The 18232-nt window shown below is 34.5% G+C and overlaps 1 protein-coding gene across 1 annotated transcript in view; it reads left to right on the top strand.

The window, feature by feature from the left end:
• The window catches only part of LOC149788982 (cAMP-dependent protein kinase type II regulatory subunit-like), a 246554-nt gene that overhangs the window by 182761 nt on the left and 45561 nt on the right, over window positions 1-18232 (top strand). The window contains exons 8-9 of the mRNA XM_089975138.1: window positions 3777-3878; window positions 17795-17869. Coding sequence (XP_089831264.1) covers window positions 3777-3878; window positions 17795-17869 — 177 coding nt within the window. The remainder of the gene's footprint in view (window positions 1-3776; window positions 3879-17794; window positions 17870-18232) is intronic.

Here is an 18232-nt window from a genome sequence, read left to right on the forward strand (position 1 = left end):
TCCCTTTTTCACTAAATTAAATTTTAATACAGACAAGATTGATTACGCTTTTTTGGTAGTTGACTTATTGATGTTTTTAAGTGGGTTTGTAAATGAGACAGGCTCAAACAAAGTAGTGATTCCATTACATTTCTATTTGGTTAGCATCTTATTACTTTGATGACTCTGAACACACCAAATGTTGACAGCGCTTGTCAACTGTATTGAGCAAAGGGCAGTAGGTCACATGTTTAGTTGACATGTGGAATGAAGACATTATCTGAACCACAGGGTATTTCAGTTGAATTTTACCACTTTTAAGTCACAGTTTTAACATCATGGTCATCTGTTACATATATTTGATTTAACTTATATGATTTAATTTGTGTTTGATTTGATTGTTTGTGGGTTTGGGAATCTTTTTATTTTTTTTACATGGACCTGAATTTTTCCTTAGATACCTAATAATAGAAAAACTGTATTTTTGACTTAGTTCCTGGCCTTGATTGAGGGGTCAAGTAAACAACTTTTTCTCGTAGTAAAATGATTGGCTCTTATCAAGGACATACAGGGGCTACATGATTTTTATATGTAAACATGATCATGTAATCCCTATTTCGCAATTAGAGAGATCTGAGAGTCTGGGCTTTTAAACACTTATTTGTTAATTTTTCTTCAGATTATGTGGACTCCAAAAGATTAATTCATTTCTTTGGAAATATTTTGTGTGCATACAGAATTCTTGAACAAAGACTTTTCTTTAAAATAATTATTTTGATTTCCAAGACTGGAGGATTAATTATTGTGTCTCTGCAAGGAACTGTAGACTTCAACACAGTACAAGTTATAGCATACGTCACTGATGTCCATCTTGGATTCTTCGTTGGGACTTGAACTTGAAATCATTAGAACATTTCATTATTAGGACTTCTTAAATTTTATTCTTGAATTATTCTTGGATTATTTTTGGATTTGATTCTTGAAACAGTAAGTTCTTATTTTTTTCAATTTTTATAACATTTTTCCTGGGAAATAAACTACTTGTTAAATTTTTCAAAGCTTGTTTTTATTACTCTTTCTTGTGCTGCTGTTTTTTCTAGCCTAAACACGTAACACAATTAATGCTATAATTTTATGGACAGTGTTTTAAGGAATAGGTTATACACATACTTTAAAAGCTTAGTGTTGGCTGCATTGCTCTCTGGTTTTGGTGTTGAGTGTAGTGATTGATCTTGACAGGTGTATGTTTGTGTAGGTGGTAGTATTGTTTTAACAATGAAAGTGACTTCCATTTGTTGCTGGCATAGTTTTGCTATCAAATATTTTTGTGTGTGGGATAGTTGTAGATGTTAATCCACCATATTAAATACCTGGAAATATGTAAACTTGGACAGGAAAACAACAAATTTAAGTATCTTTTAAAATGTCTTTTTAACACCATGAAGACTGAGACCCACCAAGGTAAATGTTATCACAGTTTATGCTGATGTAAGCTAGCTTTTGGACAAGTTCAGTCATAAGCAAGATCCACGCATGATAATATGGTGATCTTTCCTCCAATTGGATGAGCTTGTTACCTCTTTGGAGGCCATATTTTTGAGCTGTGGGTTTTTTAATTAATTTTTTATTTTTAACATAGCCTTAACAATTAGTCATATCACTATGATGTCTGCAGTGTGGCAGTTTATAGTGATGTGTAGCACTGGGGCATCATGCCACATACACTTGGCCTCATGTCCCACCCAGTCGCATTATCCTGACACTGGACGAACCAGTCCTAACTTCTTAATGCTGATTGCCAAGCAAGGTAGCTGTTGGTACCATTTTTAGAAGTTTTTGGTATGACTCAGCTAGGGTTCAAACCTGTGACCTCTTGCATCTGAGGCAGATACTCTAACCATAATTTATGTACTTCAAATATGTGCATATATTATCAAGATCTTGTACAGGTTCAATAATGAGCAAGATTCACAAACATTAATGAGTTGATCTTCTGTTTGACAGCTTTTTGCAAGTCTGAAAGCCATATTTCTAATATAATTTAGAGTTGAAATATGAGTGAGCTTATATGATCAAAATCTTGGTTGGGTTTGATGAGATACATGAATATTAATTATATAATCAGGCATCTGATTGAGTAGGTGTGTTACCACTGAGACAACCATATTTGTGATCCAGTTTTGATACCACTTGAAATGTATGGTTGTATCATAAAGATCTTAGACTGTTTCAGTGATGAGTGAGTTCCATTATTAGTTGATCTCTCATGTGATTGGCTGAGTTTATTACCACTCTGGAAGACAAAATTCTGACTTTTTTCTCTCACAAAAGTTGAATCTAACACTCACTTCATCCATAGATGGTCTGTTGATGTTATTGGACATTGCTGTTAGCATACCTTCAAGTATTTACATCTGTGTCATTTTTTTCATTGAACCTTTAATGCCCTAAGGCAGTGTTTCTTAAACTTTTTGTCTTGCAGCGCACCAAAAAGATCTAAAAAACTTAACGGCACACCTGAAAAGATTTAACAATTTGTGTGGTGAAGTACTTATTTATTTTTACATATATATTTAATTTTAAATTTAATGTGAAGGATGTGCCTGCTTTCGAGAGTCTCTCTCTTTCGATTTGATTTCAGTCAGTGCTGAAAATCCAAGCTCACAAAACCATGAAGACACAAATAGCAGAATTACTTTGATTACTTTTGAACTGATTGCAGGATATGACTTCTTGACTGAGATCCAAAACTCATCCAGGCTATTTTCGGGAAATGTTGACTGAAAAAATGTATCGTTTTTTAAATCAATGAGCTGTTCTTCTTCTTTGGTTGTAAGATTTGTAGTTTCATTGTTTCCGAATGGATTGATCACCCATCCATATTCATCGCTTGCATGTGATTGGAAGTAATGCTGCAGTGCCAATGGTAGGTCTTTCAGTATGTCCAGAATTTCGGGGATGATTTTCTTGTTTGAATGAGATTTGTTGGAAGTAGAAAAGCAGTTGAGGACTCCCTTCGAGACCTTTCTTTGCCACAGCAACAACATTTCATCAAATGACAGTGTATTTATTATTTTAGTGTTGAAAATTCGAGAACATTGTATAATGGGCTGCATGCATTTATTATTAGACTATTATTATAATTAGAGCGATCGAGTTCTCCCGAGATCTCGCACAAGTCTCACATTACGAAAGGAACCAATGAATGACAGACTGACAGAGTTTGCGTTTTTATATACGTTACTTTTTTAACTTTTGCGACATTGATTTACCATTTAATTTTTCGAAATGTTCAAGGTTTCAAAACGCTAGCAATTATAAATATTTTTCAAAACTCCCATGGCACACAGCTAATTTCTCGCAGCACACCTGCAAATCTCTCACGGCACAGTTTGAGAATCACTGCTCTAAGGGACCGCACAAGATCATTCATGATAAGACCATGTGACTAGTCAGTACGCAAGTCAAAAGTGATGGTCAGCACATAGTTTAGCTACTAACGAAGTTTTTGTAGTTTTTCCATTAGTTCAGATTGTCACCTCACATTTCAAGTCTCCTGTAAAATAATTTCAAATTTGGATTAGCACTGTTTCTTTCATTTTGGTACTACCTTTATAGCAAGGCCTTCCTAAGGCCAATTTTCAGTTCACTGGTCAGAACTATTTTTAATGACAGATCATCGCAAGTATCATTCAGTTTTCATTTATGCAGTGCATACAGATATTTTTTGTGCCAATTTTAGGATTTCCTTAGTCCCAGAGTGGATAATTTTGATGATTTTTTCATCTTATTTGCAGGACAGGGCAACATTTAGGAGGATAGTTTTGAAGACTGCATTTAACAAGAGGAAGATGTATGAATCACTACTAGAAAATGTTTCCATTTTGAAAACACTAGATGTAAGTCTTAGAGATATCTGTTTATATCTATCTTTCTTCTTTTATTCTTTTTGTCCTAATTTTTCATCCCAGATATCTTCACATTTTTGGTGCATCACAAGGTAAATAGTATTTAGTATGGATGCATGGGATAACCCCTTCACAACTAAGAAAAGTAAATCACATATTCAGAAAAGTATGTACTGATTATAATTATAATGTAATTGCTTATTTTGTGTCTGGAAAACTTGTTTTTCATGCAGTCATTTAAAGGTAGTTAGAATCTTTCCCATGTATAAAAGATAAATCTGTTATAAAGCAAAATCATGTAGTGCTTTAGGAAGTTAGCCAATCTGTGCCTGTGTTCCTGAGAAATATTAAAGACCTTTTCCTTTTACATAATAGGACAGTTATGTGTTTGAGAAGTAGATTGTCCATATTCATAGCAGTGAAAAAAAATGCTGCAAGAAGCACATGCTACAAGTTTTTATGATTCCATCAAGTCATCCATTACACTCTTGTTTCATCAGTATAACTTTAAATCTGAGATTAAGTGATAAAACTTGGTATGCTTATATATATATATATATATATATATATATATATATATATATATATATATATATATATATATATATATATATATAAATAAAGTGATGCATACTGCTTAGGGTGCTCTGTTTTAAAGTTTTCCATCGCACTTACCTTTCTGAATTATAACCTGGAGCTTTGTTGGTCCTGGCTTCAAGGTTAAGGTAAAATACCTGTCCTTTTAGGTTTATTAGTTGGAGAGATAAAGGAATGAACCAAGGTACATTTCTTTAGATATCCTTTAAAATCTAACCATGAAATGTGGTTACTTTACATACCTGCCTTGTAACTGTATCATTATTGCTTCTGTAATGCATTTTTGTGTAATTTTGACACATTTGTGACAGCTGAGCTCAAATTCTTTAGTTATATGGGAATTTTGGCTTTTTGTTATGTAAAATATCTATGGTTGGTGCAGAAATAATTTCTTAATGTGCTGTTATTTTTATATGCCTGCCTTAAGGTGATCATATTTTCTTGTGATGTTGTCCCTTCCCATATGCCAGACTGTTACAAATTTCATTTCCATACAATAACTCGTGTACCTTATAATATGGATAGCTTACACTTTTGGGTAAGGAAGAACTCTATTGATTTTGGGGTCAAAAGGTGAAAGGTCAAGTTTACTGTAACTGAAATTAAAAATATGGTTTCTGCACAAGAACATTAGTTCAGCATAACATACCTGGAGCAGATTTCCAAATTACTCGTTCCAGGGTAAGGAAGAATCCTGTCATGAAGGTGAAGGGTCAGAGTTGTGCTGTCTGAACAAGAAAATAAGGTTTCTGCACAATAACATTACTTTTGTTTCTCAGACCTAGATTAATTGTTTGGGATGGTCTGCACTTGGTCAGATGAAGAATTCTATTAATTTTGGGGAACAGAGCTCAAATCACAATGCCAGAGAAGAAAATGGTTTCAGCACAGGAACATAATAGAACTGGACCAAACTTTATGGATGGCTTGTACTTGAGTAAGATAAAATCCTATCAATTTTTGGTACAAAAAGTCAGAAGTTAAGGTCATGGTTGCTTAAAAAAATAAAGATTATGGAGCATAATTACCATGTGCATGTACCTTGACCAAAGATTGTCAATTACACTTTGAGTAAGAAAAGAGCCTATTGGATTTTGGGTCAAAATGTCAAAGGTCCATGTCACAGATTGAAATAAAAATGCTATTTTTTTAAAATACCTTTTGTTCTTTGAACAAACCTTGGGTAGTTTGTAGCATGGATAATAAATATATTTCTAGATTTGAGGTCTAAATGTCATAGACCACTGTCATTGTAAGCACAGACTTTCCAACCCTCATGATTTTGGCATGAATTCCATGACTTTTAGTAGAGATTATGGATTCACACCACATGCAAAAAAATCACAAACTCCCAATCGGCTTAAATCGGGAATAAAATAACTTAATCCCATTAAGTGCTAGTCAAAGTAGCAGCAGTGGTCACTGATCCCAATACAGCTAATTGCAATGTTAGTAGAACTATATCCTGTAGCAAGCATTGTAAAGTATAAATTTTATATTTAGAACAGAAGTTTTACAAATGCTCATGAACAAAATCTGGGCCCAACTTATTTTTTTTTATACAATGGCACATATACATACTCGTAGCAACTGTAATTTTTTAAAATAATGTACAGTAAGTGAAGACAGCTTTTTTTGAGTGGGGTAATTTTTGAGATATTGAAAGATTAGCATATATCATAATTTGCTTGAGTTTATATTTTGCAGCTCATGTGCCAACACCACTAATTGTTAATCATTCGACTTTTCATCTTCTGGATTAATACTGTTTCATAATTAAGCTACACTACAGTTAAATGTTTTCACCTCCAAGTCAAGATATATGTATTGCACAAAAAGTGAAGTATAGACTGGAGTACACCAAAAATTGGCCTTGCATTCAGCCATGAAACATTGATGGACATTATGCTTTTCACACAGTATTTGCCATGAATTTTAGAATTGGGAATGTACACAGGGACTTGTGTTGTTGCTTACAATTTACCCTTCATACATGTATTATGTAATAATATTTTGTAACATGTCAAGGGTCAAGGTCAAATAAAATGGAATAGATGGACAGCTCACACCTTTTTCAGTTACTAGATCTCTCTGGTGTATTGTAGTGTCAAGAAATAGTGTGTTCACCACAAAAGTTCTTATTTAGATGAATAAGCACAAAACAAAAATATAAATAGCCAACACAGCTTATTATATGACTTACATGCTTATATGTGTTTTCTCACAAAATTTAACACTCACAGTGGTGAAATATAATATTTGCAAATATGCAGAACATGTTTGATAAAGCATGTTGAAATAACAACAATAGTTGCAGTGTAAATTGCATGGGAAGATCAGCATAAATTTTCCATTTGTCCTAATTCACATGATCTCTAACTCAGATAATCCCAATTCCCAAACTAATCTTACACAGAAAAATAAGTTAAGAGTTCTCAAAATTTGTTCACATGACGTACCAAAGTGGTATGTAATGATTTTGTGCATCCAATCAAGGTTCAGAACCAGACCAAGGATTGTGTTTTATAGTGCAGTGGTGAATATGGTAGAGGCACAGTCTGGAACCGGATGTTAATAGTGTTGCGTTTGTTGGCTGAGGCACAGTTTGACATTTTGAGCGACACGGTTTGGAAAGGGATGTCAGTAGTATGTCGCTTGAGTTGAATGTGACACAGTGTCATTTTGTAACAGCAAAGTGTGTCATTGTGTCATGTATATTATTTCAACATCTAAATGATACAACCACTACAAAATGGATGGAAATTTGTGATTTCAAAATGATACATGAACTTGAGTAGGAAATTCGATAATGCCAATTCTAATGGATAGCAGATGGCTATGTGGATGATGACATAGTGACAGTGTCATCAGCTAAATCCCTCTATGGGAAATTGTATCTGATATAACGAGGAAATAAACGTTGAAACAATTTCAGAGAAACATAGTAGTCATTATGAGTACTAAATTTAATGTGTCTGTAGTAACTAGTCTGCCTTGCTATTAATGCTTGAAATTATCTGCTGAGATGACTAGAGACTTTTGTTCTGTTTTCTTGGTCTTGAGATCTTTACTGAAGTCCAGTAGAACCACAACTGCCAAAATGGCAGATCTCACCCATATTTATAGGTTTTGGGAATACACTCAGGATGTTCATGACAAAGTTTTCACAAACATAACTAAATATGGAAGAATTCGGAAAGATTAACCTGAGCACCTCCTAGTGGAAAGCTGATTCCCAATACACACAATAGTAAAAATGGGGCCCGATTTCAAACGACAAAGATAGAAATTATTTCACAATAAATTACACAAAGATTCAACATTGATGATGAACAGTTTCATCACACTGGTGATGAAAAATTATGAACTTTCATCAGTATTCCTTAATACTGGAGAACAATGAATACAACTGCCTATTTCTCTCTCAAAATAAAAGGTAAGTGATAACAATTTACAATCCTATCATGTACACACTTAGCTTCAAAAATCTGTACCCAGGTGATAAATATTTAAACAAATCATTTTTATATGGTTTACATATTGTATCAAATTATTTTTCCTTTGTGCAAGGGTCATATATCAAAAACTGTTGCTACAGTTACTGTTATCTGCATTGGAAACAGGTAACAGCTTTCCAACATGAAGGGAAAATTAACAATGAAAGGAGATTATAAATTTTCTCAAACAATAATGATATCTGCAAACGCACTTTATAAGAATATAAATTGACGGGTAGTCAGAATTGTTTCAGTATATGTGGGCATGTGGCAGAATGATGTGAAAAAGCACACTGCTAGCAAAAAGCATATAGATATGGGGAAAATTAAGAGCACCCACAGAAGATTTGAGCTCTGTAGTACTTTAAGCCACCTACTTGTTTCCTGCAAGATACCAATGCTGAAGCATTGTTTGTGAATTTTCTTGCTGAATATAACCTGCCTTTCTCAGCTGGAGATTAGCAACAGTGACAGTGAAAGAGTATTTCCTATTGTTCGGAAAATAAGACAAACTTTAGTGCCTATTTACATGCTGAATATTTGCAACAATATCAGTCACCAAGATTAAACAACAGGCAAGAAGCCTGAACTGTTTTGAAAACAAATTTATCAAAGCCCAGTTGAGGAAGTCTGCCACAGCATCATATTATGACAAATATCATGAAGTTTGTGTATATCAGTAAATTTGGCTGCAAATAAATTTGTACATGTAATCAGTGTAAATAATGTTTTATTTTTATTTGGGGATTTTCATATAATGCGGTACTGGCCATCAGAGTTGATGGAGATAGTGTCGGGGAATAATTTTTCACTGATTGTGTTAAAAATTCACTAATTTTTATCCCACTTCTCACGGTGTGTCTGGTTGGTTGGCAGCTCTGTAAGCAAGATAAGAAATTTGTTTAGAATTCAAAGATATTTGAGAAGAAATGTTTTAGTTTCTATCTGCTGCCTCAATATTCTATTCAGTTTTAACTCCTGTTAAATGTAGACAAAAAAGTTAATTTTTTATTCTGTGATAGGCATTAAGCAGATCCAGCATTGTGCTTGTGGATCGACATGGACTTTTCACCAACAGACTTTTTATTATGTCTAGCTAGTCCAAATTAAAAATAACAATGATCTGACTTCCTATATGTCTGCCATAGAGACTATCATGTAAAGTCATTTCTACTCCTCCTGGAGTGCTGGTCATATTGACATGAATTTTTCATCAGGAGACTTGTAATGATGATTTCTGCTCTTACATCAGATATAGTCACCATGGTAGCCAGCTTGAAAATATTATCACACTCCTCCTAGATGGAAAATTATATCAAAATGGGATTTTTTTTATTACCCCAGAAGACTTATTAATATGGTTAGGAGGTACTAAATGACAGTGTTGCTAATCTGACCTTCCAGTATGGCCACTATTGTGGCCTTAGTTGTAAATTGTTATTGCTGCTCCTTCAGGATCAGTGGCCACACCAATGGAGTTTTCGCTAGAAGACTTAATTCGATCGCTAGTAAGCCTGCCACATTTACATATGTAAACAAATTCATTTCATGTTTGACCTATAAACATTTGCAATAGTTGCCTTCATTTAAACAAAGTTGTTAGCATTCCAAATGTTTTATTTTCCCAAAATAGCTGTATAATCACTGTATTGACTTCGCATTATAGTCAGCTTTCAGCAGTCTTTACACTAGGAAGTAACTTTTGAGATGACTGCTTCTCCTTGGCATGAGCACCAGTGAGTAAATTGGTTAAGCCTGTGAAATAGTAAAGTAGTATGCTGAACATTTTGTAAGCAGTTTAGTCATGGAATGTAGATTTTATGAGTTTTACTGTACATGTAGAACTGGTGGTTAAGGAAATTTATGTTCCAGAACAGATTCATCTTAGTTGTGTATATAAGGCTAAGTTTGATTCATGCTTTAATCTTGATAAAATGAATGTCATTTATGGAGTGAGTTGATCAGATAGAGTAGAATAAAATGTCTTGCTGAAGTTGCTTGATACATGTAATAGTTGTTGAGATAGAATCTGAGCAGAAGCTTAGTTCAGCAAATAAATAATTATATCAAGTAATATTAGGGAAAATATTATTTGTTGGACTTGATTAAGAAGACTTTACTTTTTCTACAGTATCTTGAATGAAGCAAGCCACATTTGCCACAAATTTGAGGTTATGACATGTTTTGCATTAATCATGCTCAAACAGAATTGATTTGTGTTCCAATGGTTGTGTAAATGTAAAAAAAAATTGTAAAAACATTTTCATACTTTGGCATTAGTGAAATAAAAGTTAACACTATAGCACTCGATTGTTCTGATTTTATTTTTAGTTACCTTTTTTGGTGCTCAATTTATAATTTCCAGCTTTGATCAGATTCACCCCCTACTTTTTGTTTTGAACATTATTAGGGGAACAGTGTCCAAAAAATTTGCTAAATCTTAAATGCAGTGCAGTATATGGTCCAGAAATGAAGATAATTGGCAACCCTTTTAGCAGACAATGTAGCATGTGTGTGCTCCAAGATTTCTTTCTCATCTGCCATTTCAATATATGTGTCAGTTTGTATTCTCAAGCTGACATATGTCAAGTACCCAGGTGAACAGTATCTTGCCTGCTTTTGTCCCTTGTAAGAGTTATTGCCACTTTTAACTAGCAACTGAATGAAGTCTATTCATGATGAAACTTTTTTCCATGTTATGGTCATCATTTGAAGATGTGCATTTCAACAAATTAATGTTCTCCTACAATTTAATTTAGAGCTAATTGCTCTTTTTGTCTTGCAGCTGAATGTAGTGTATTAGACGTGTGCAGCCAACAGCCCACAACCTAGTTTTATCTGCTTATTTATGTAATAGGGTGTGGCTTAAAAATGGCTTATCTGGCCAGTACCTTGAATGTAGTTGCACATGCCTGAAATATATGATAGAATCTTGTGAATGCAAATAGTCCTGCAGTTTCAGATGGATCACTTTAGAACTTGGTACATATAATGGACATATCAGAAGGTGCACATAATGACAAATTCTTATGCAATGTTTGTTGGAGTTATTACCCTCTTTGACTTGCAACTGGATGCAGAATGTGACAGAAAATTATGAATGCAACTACTCCCATCGTTTTCAGTGGATTGTTTCGAAACTTATTACATATTAGGGTCAAAATCAGAAGATGTGCATGTTGACAAGTGCTTGTACCTGCACTTTTTATTCCTCTGAGGAGCAGATGGCATATGTTTGGCTATTCCTCCTCTTAATGTCCCTGTAGGTGCATTTTTTTCTCCAAAGGTTTAGTTGCACCACACATGATGTTTGGGTCTTTTCCACAGTTGGGGAGTTAAAGGCTTCACCTACAGTACTATCTTTCAATGACTCCTATTTTGTTCCACCAGTCCAGACTAGTTTACAGGAAGTATATCCATCTTGGGGAGAGTGCAGAAGAAAGAATGGCAGTCATCTGGGATTTTATTCCTGGATCATTCTGTTTTCAGAAATGGGGAACAGTTTAAACCCATGATCAGTCTTTTTCCATTGAATAAGTTGCTTATGGAAAAACCTTCACCAGAGTGATAGGTTTTATATTGACTTATTTTTAGTTATTAGGGGGTTCATATCCTGTAGTATTTCAACAATGGTTTGATTTGATGCACACCATCCTCATGTGCCCTTCCAAATGATCTGACTTTCTATTGGAAGATAGTGTCTTGTCTAGGCCTACTTCCCAATCATGGGAAGTTGGGATTTCATTTGCATGGGGATAAATCTTCTTGCTCATCAAAGAACAGCCAATGCTCCTTGGTGGGTGAGAAAATACTTGCTCTTATAGCACAACTGGATGAGAAGATTTCAATGTCTGCTTACCCATGTCTATTTCTCCTGGGGAGTCTAGCAACTGACTTAGTTCCCTCTGGAAGTCATCATATGCAACCTCTTCAGTTCTTGCTTTTAACAAACTGGAAACCTCACAAAGACCCCTTGTAAATTCAAAATCCCACAGAAACCAAATTTCATTGCCACCTGAGTTGCTGAAAAATTCTGAACAGATTGACCATATTTACAAACTCTATTTCTGTTACATTGATGCCTAGGATTCAGGTTGGGGTGCACACCTTGAGCCAGAGTGGGTAGCCCTTTTATGTCAACAATTCAGAAATGTGGGCTGTTTTTCTGTCACTTCAAGAAAGCATCAACGGCATAAGACAAACCAGTGTCATGGTTGCTATGGACAGCACATTGGTCATACCATACCTCGGATGTACAGTTTGTTCAGACATGAGATAGCAGTCCATTCAGGATTGTCTCTCTGCACCAGTGCACCAGTTTTCAGCAGAGACCTAACTGGGAAAGCCAATATTAGACTAATTCACAATGAGGCTGAACATCAAGCTCCATCTTTGGGTATTTCCCCAGCTCCATACCAGAGGGCATGGATTTTGGATGTCTTGAGTCTGAGGTTGGATTGACTTCCCAATTTTCATAATAATCTCATGGTTTCTTCCAAGAGCCGGGATTTTCAAGTCACAGCTCATCCTGATAGATCCCATGTCCCAAGTGATTGTGGTAAAATAATCTCAACCTGCAGGCTGACAACACCAGGGAATTATCACTGAGGGATCTGCTTCCACTGCACATAGGGTTACTCTTGTACAATATGTCAAAAATTCTCCTACAGTTCTGTAGCTACTGTACTTCAGGGGATCAGACCATCAGGTAGCAGTTTTTAGCTCTTATCTTAGACCAGGAGAGCTTAATTGGTGGCCTTTTGTTTGTCATCTGTACTTTAGCACAGGTTTGTTACTGTTACTCCTAACTACTTCGAGGAGTGTCATTAAACTTTACACACATGGCCAGTGGTCTAGTTGCTCCAAAATGTGCATGGAATTACAGTAAGTAAATCACAGCAGCCATCTTGAAAATGTTGTCACTGCTTCTTCTGAATGGTTGGTCATATCAGCATGTGATTTTCACTAAAAGACTTTTTATGATATTTAGTTTTGTCCTAAATCAAAATAGTGCCAATCTGACAACAAATATGACCACAACAGCAGCCATCTTGAAACTCTTGTTATGGCTGAAAGAATGGTTATACATGTATCAACATGGAGTTTTCACTACATGACTTGTTATGATGTAAAGTTTGTCCGCAATTTAAAAATCTTGTTATTGCTGAAAAATATCCAGTGCTCAAAGAAAGTTTTTTTTTAGACACAGGCCCAGGGCTGGTGACTTTAAAAAGAATCACAATCCCTGGCTCAAATTCCACAAACCAAGAATACATTTAAATGCATCTGCCCAGTATGGGCGATAATGCTTAATCAACACAAATCAACTCTGCAAAACACTCTATAGTTCTTAAGTTCTTCTAGTTGTTCCATTTGTGTTTCTGAAGTTTCAGCACCATTATGTAGAGATCATAGCAAAGTTCTTGCATGCCAGAATGACATGTACTTGTATTTATCATATCACTTTTACCAATGTCTGACTTATGCTTCCTGCAAATTGGCTGACAAAGATAACTGCTTGGGTAGCAGTGTCAGAGGTGGCAATTCTAACTGCCCACTGTCATCTGCAGATGAGTGATCAGTGTCATGTTCAGCTTTCATTCAAACAACGATTTCTGATGCATTCTGCAAAATTTCATACCTTCATGCATCACTGAGATAAGGTAATGCTTTAAAACATGGATCCAAGGCAGAAGGTATGATAAGAGTTTCCTCTTGGTGTGTGTATCTATCATTGACCAGTCCTTTTCATCTGGATTATTACTGTAGTGTCATCATCACATTGTTCAAAAATGCTATTAATAAGTTTGCAATGAAGAAGCATGATAATACAAATGGTTGTAACTTACTTGGCGCAAAGAGGGTTTGTCACAACAAAGAGGTTTTAGACAAGCCATTACCTCATCAGCCAGGCAGATGTCATCATCTGACAATTTACTCAAATCATTCTCTAATTTACCAAGGTTTTTAAAATCTCACAATAGAAATTACTGCACACTGCATTTCAAGAAACATTGAAATTGTGTTATAAGTACTAAGAGTGTTTCTCTTGATTCCCATTCATTCTAATCCTCTTAAGTTATGGAAAAATCATGAGCACTTATTTCCTAGTTAGCTGAGCTTGCTAGATACTAATAGTGCATCCAAGCAACAAATGTCCCTTTTGAGATATAGTAAACGCACAACCTTCAGCCCTTAAACCATATCATATTGATGCTCGTCTGCTTAAAAAGAAATGATATCAGTTCCTTCATGTGATTTCAATGGCAATTTAATAAATTGCAATCAAACGACCAAGTTGCAGTGTTATGCATTTATGTTTATGAACACAGTTAATCACAAATGTTCAGACAAAAGACTTCAATTGTACCTCTTTTTATTCTTTGTTTGATTGCAACTATTGTACAGCATTTTATTCATTTTCACAATTGTATTTAACTATGTAATTAAATAATTTTAATTACTTATTTGTAGTTTCTGATCATTTTATTTCAATAAATTAATAGTAATCTGTAATCCTTTCTTAACTCTATATATTACAACAATATTGGCAATATTTTGCATAATATTTATAGGTTACTGCATTTGTATGGGAAAATATGAACGCGTTTTGGGATGGAATACTGCACAACCTTGGAGTGCAGTATATCCTTCCGACAAAATGAGTTTGTATTTTCCCATACAAATGCAGTAACCTTTTTATATATGCTCATTTTTTTTATTCTACCTAAGGTTTAATTATATAAACGAAATACAATTTAAGAAACAACGTAAATGAATGAATGCCATATTCCAAACTAAATACACAAGCACAGATTTGTCATTACATAATGACATCATTATTAATGCGCACATAACTCCGCCCAGATAAATTTGAACTTAGTCGCACACTTGACATAACTTTTGAAAGAAAATGGCGTGTCTAGTTAAAATTGAAATTTGCAGTCATATTGTGAATGAATGCGCATTGCAACAACTTTTCCATTTAATCTGGAATGAATATATTTTGGTATTTTGTTTCGATTCAACGAAAGTTTGTGATTTTGGACTGGATTCATCTGTGCAAATTATACATGAAATACATCGGATTGAAGTGGCGCGGGAGAAGCGTGTTTACGTCTGCAAATGTGTTTCTGTTTCTGTCATTGAATGTTTAAAATCATAATGTGGGAAAAATATGAAGTCTTTCAATTGCAATTATCAAAAAGACGCTATGGAATTTAATGCTTATTTCATTTTGAGTGCAGTAAGGAGGATGCAATTGCACTTATCATCGAAATTACAGCACAATTTAAATGTGTAATCCAGATTGAAAACCTATGACATGGCTCATGTAATTCGGATTTACAGAATTAAGAAAATACATTTTGAGGAAATTCAAGATGTAAAACTGTAAGTATATTTTATTTTGCCATTCTTATCACCAGCTAAAGAAGACAGTATATGCCTTGTCACTTGTATGTTATTTGTAAGGACCTAATCCTCCGTCTTTTATATAATGTAGCTAGCCAAAATCCGTAACATTGTATCAACACGGAATGTGCCAAAACAGTTTTTTTGCAGTCCACGAAACATGTTTTAGTTCATTCAGAAACAAAGTTAAACAACCACAATGTAAAGAGCCTCTTACGCGAGTGTACATGATTTGTGTACAAATCAAAAGTGCTGGCGTTTGCGTCCATTGTTTGTTTACAATAGAAAGTAGTTCCGTTATGCACGTGAATGCTATATGTGTATTGTTGTGCGCATTCAGTATTGGGGAATACTGAACGATTCTGACAGTGTAAAGTTAACAGGGAAAAAAAGGAGCATATAATAATATAATATATTGCATTACAATTTTCAATTCATTAACCATCCCTAACCTCAGGACATCCAAGATGGCCATGATAGTGGCCATCAAGAATAAATATTTTTATCCCTTCTCTGTAAGAAGGAATGGGTGTATTGACATGGAATTTTCACCAAAGATTGTCATGTTTATTTGAACTTGAATGGAAATGGTGTCCCTTGGGCATTCAGTAAGGCCACAATAACTTTATTCTTTAAAATCTAATTATCGCTCTCCTCCCTAGTGGAGGGTTATATTGGGTTTCAGCTAGGAGACCTTTTATGATGTCTAGTTCATCCTAAATGAGAAAATAAAATGGTACCAATCTAACATCCATTATGGATGCCGTGGCATTAATCATGAAAATCTTATTAATGCTGCTCTTCCAAAAAGGATGGTTATATCTATTATAGAGTTTCACTCAAGGAATCATTACGATGTCTAGTTGTTCCTAAATAAATAGAGGCTTTTGATGTCCAGTATGGCTTCATTGGTGTTCATTTTGATAATCTTGTTACTGCTATCACCATTGCAACGGGTAATATTGACCGAGTTTTCACTAGAAGTCTTTTTGTACATTTTGGTTGGTCCTAAATGAAAATGTTACTGATCAATAGTGGCATCTTGAAAATCTTGATATCACTGCTTCTTTTGAAGTAAAACTTTTCTCACTGTGTAGTTGCTCCAGAATGAAATGATGACAATATGATCTCCCAAAATTAAAAAAAAACATCTTAATAAAGGTACCTCTCCTAAATGGATGGCCAAACTATTTAAATATAAAGAAGAGATGCTTCTACCATGCAGTATATAGTTTTGTTCCTAAAATGATGTTATACAAACCTCCAAAATGACTGGCTTGATGGCGATTCAAAAAATGTTTGAATGGCTGTTTTTTTATCAATGTTGTATTGACTTGGAATTTTCACCTAAAGACTATAGACAGATATATTTTATTCTGAATAATAATAGTGCTTCTCTGACCTCCAACATGGCACAATAGAGATGATCCAAAATGTCTCGTTATCAATACTCCTCTTGTAGAATAGTGTAAATCTTACTACCAATATATTCAAATATTCATAAAGTTTTAAAACTCCTGACATTGGGGTCAAGTCTGAGGTCATTGCTTGAATATTTATATTTCATTCGGTTGTGAGTGCAATGACTGCACATACTACAAGTGAATTTATCAAACTCAGTTTGTGTGTATATTTAAGGAATACCTTGAATAATGCCAAATGAAAAAATTAATTTCTTTATCCCCAAAAATACTTTAAGATTTAACCAGATTTAGTACATAGGTATATCTTGACAATTTTTGGGTTGGTTTTAATGCTTTATTAACTTTTATCATGCTGAGGAAATAGGAGCCAAGTGCTTTTCCTAAAGACACATAGAGGCAACTGACTAGGTCAGATATGGACTCATGACCCTTGTATTATGAGACTGATGCAACTGATCTACCATGGCTTGACTTATATTTTCTGAGACAGGTCTAGTGATTTATTTATTCATTATTTGAGGTTAAAAACTAACAACCATGACAGAGAACTGTATATGTTACTGCCATTACATGTTTCTTTAAAAGATGTCAGCTTAGATATTGTTACTGAATTTGATATGCTAGAGTTATCACCAGTGTTCACAATGTTTTCTGTGCTCAGTAGTTCAAAAAATGAAAAGACAGAAGAAATTGGCTTACCTTGAATTCCTTGAAATTCTTTTCAGCCTGTAGAACATCAGTCCCATTGAAGGACTGTTGTTTGGAAGATAAATGCTTGATTGATCTCCATTATTAGAAGTCTGGTGGAATGCATAAGAGGCAGGAGTATACTTACATGAGAAAACTGCATAACATTCCACTAGTTGACTTTTACACAGTTATAAATACTTGACCATTGGTAACCTTGCTAGACAAACTGCAAGGTCCACTGCTAATTTTCTTCAACCCGTGTTATTAATATTTTTTGTCTTTACAGGCATATGAGCGGATGAATGTTGCTGATGCATTAGTTAGCAAGACTTTTGAACCTGGTACTGTCATAATTAAACAGGTATGTATTTACTTTGTTGCCTAGTCTTGTAACTTGGAATGTCAAGAGGAATATTATTATTTATGTCTTTATGGAATCAAAGTTGAGGTGAGTCATGCTTGATGATGCAAAAAATGCAGTAGCTCTTGAAAACATACAAATGCTATTACATATACCAACTAAATACTTCAGTATCAAGAATTTCAGTCAGTATTTTGGCATTGAGGCTGTTCTCATCGAGTAGTTATTTTTTTTAAACCATCATATCAAAATAATTTTTTTTCTCATAGACTAGAAGAGTTTATGGGATACATTGTTTCGAAGGTCTGATTTGTCCTAATGATAACTGTGCTGCACTGACATCCAATATATGCACCACAGAGG

The sequence above is a fragment of the Sinohyriopsis cumingii genome, chromosome 11 (genome assembly GCF_028554795.1).
Source record: "Sinohyriopsis cumingii isolate HCF-2022 chromosome 11, ASM2855479v2, whole genome shotgun sequence".
Lineage (NCBI taxonomy): Eukaryota > Metazoa > Mollusca > Bivalvia > Unionida > Unionidae > Sinohyriopsis > Sinohyriopsis cumingii.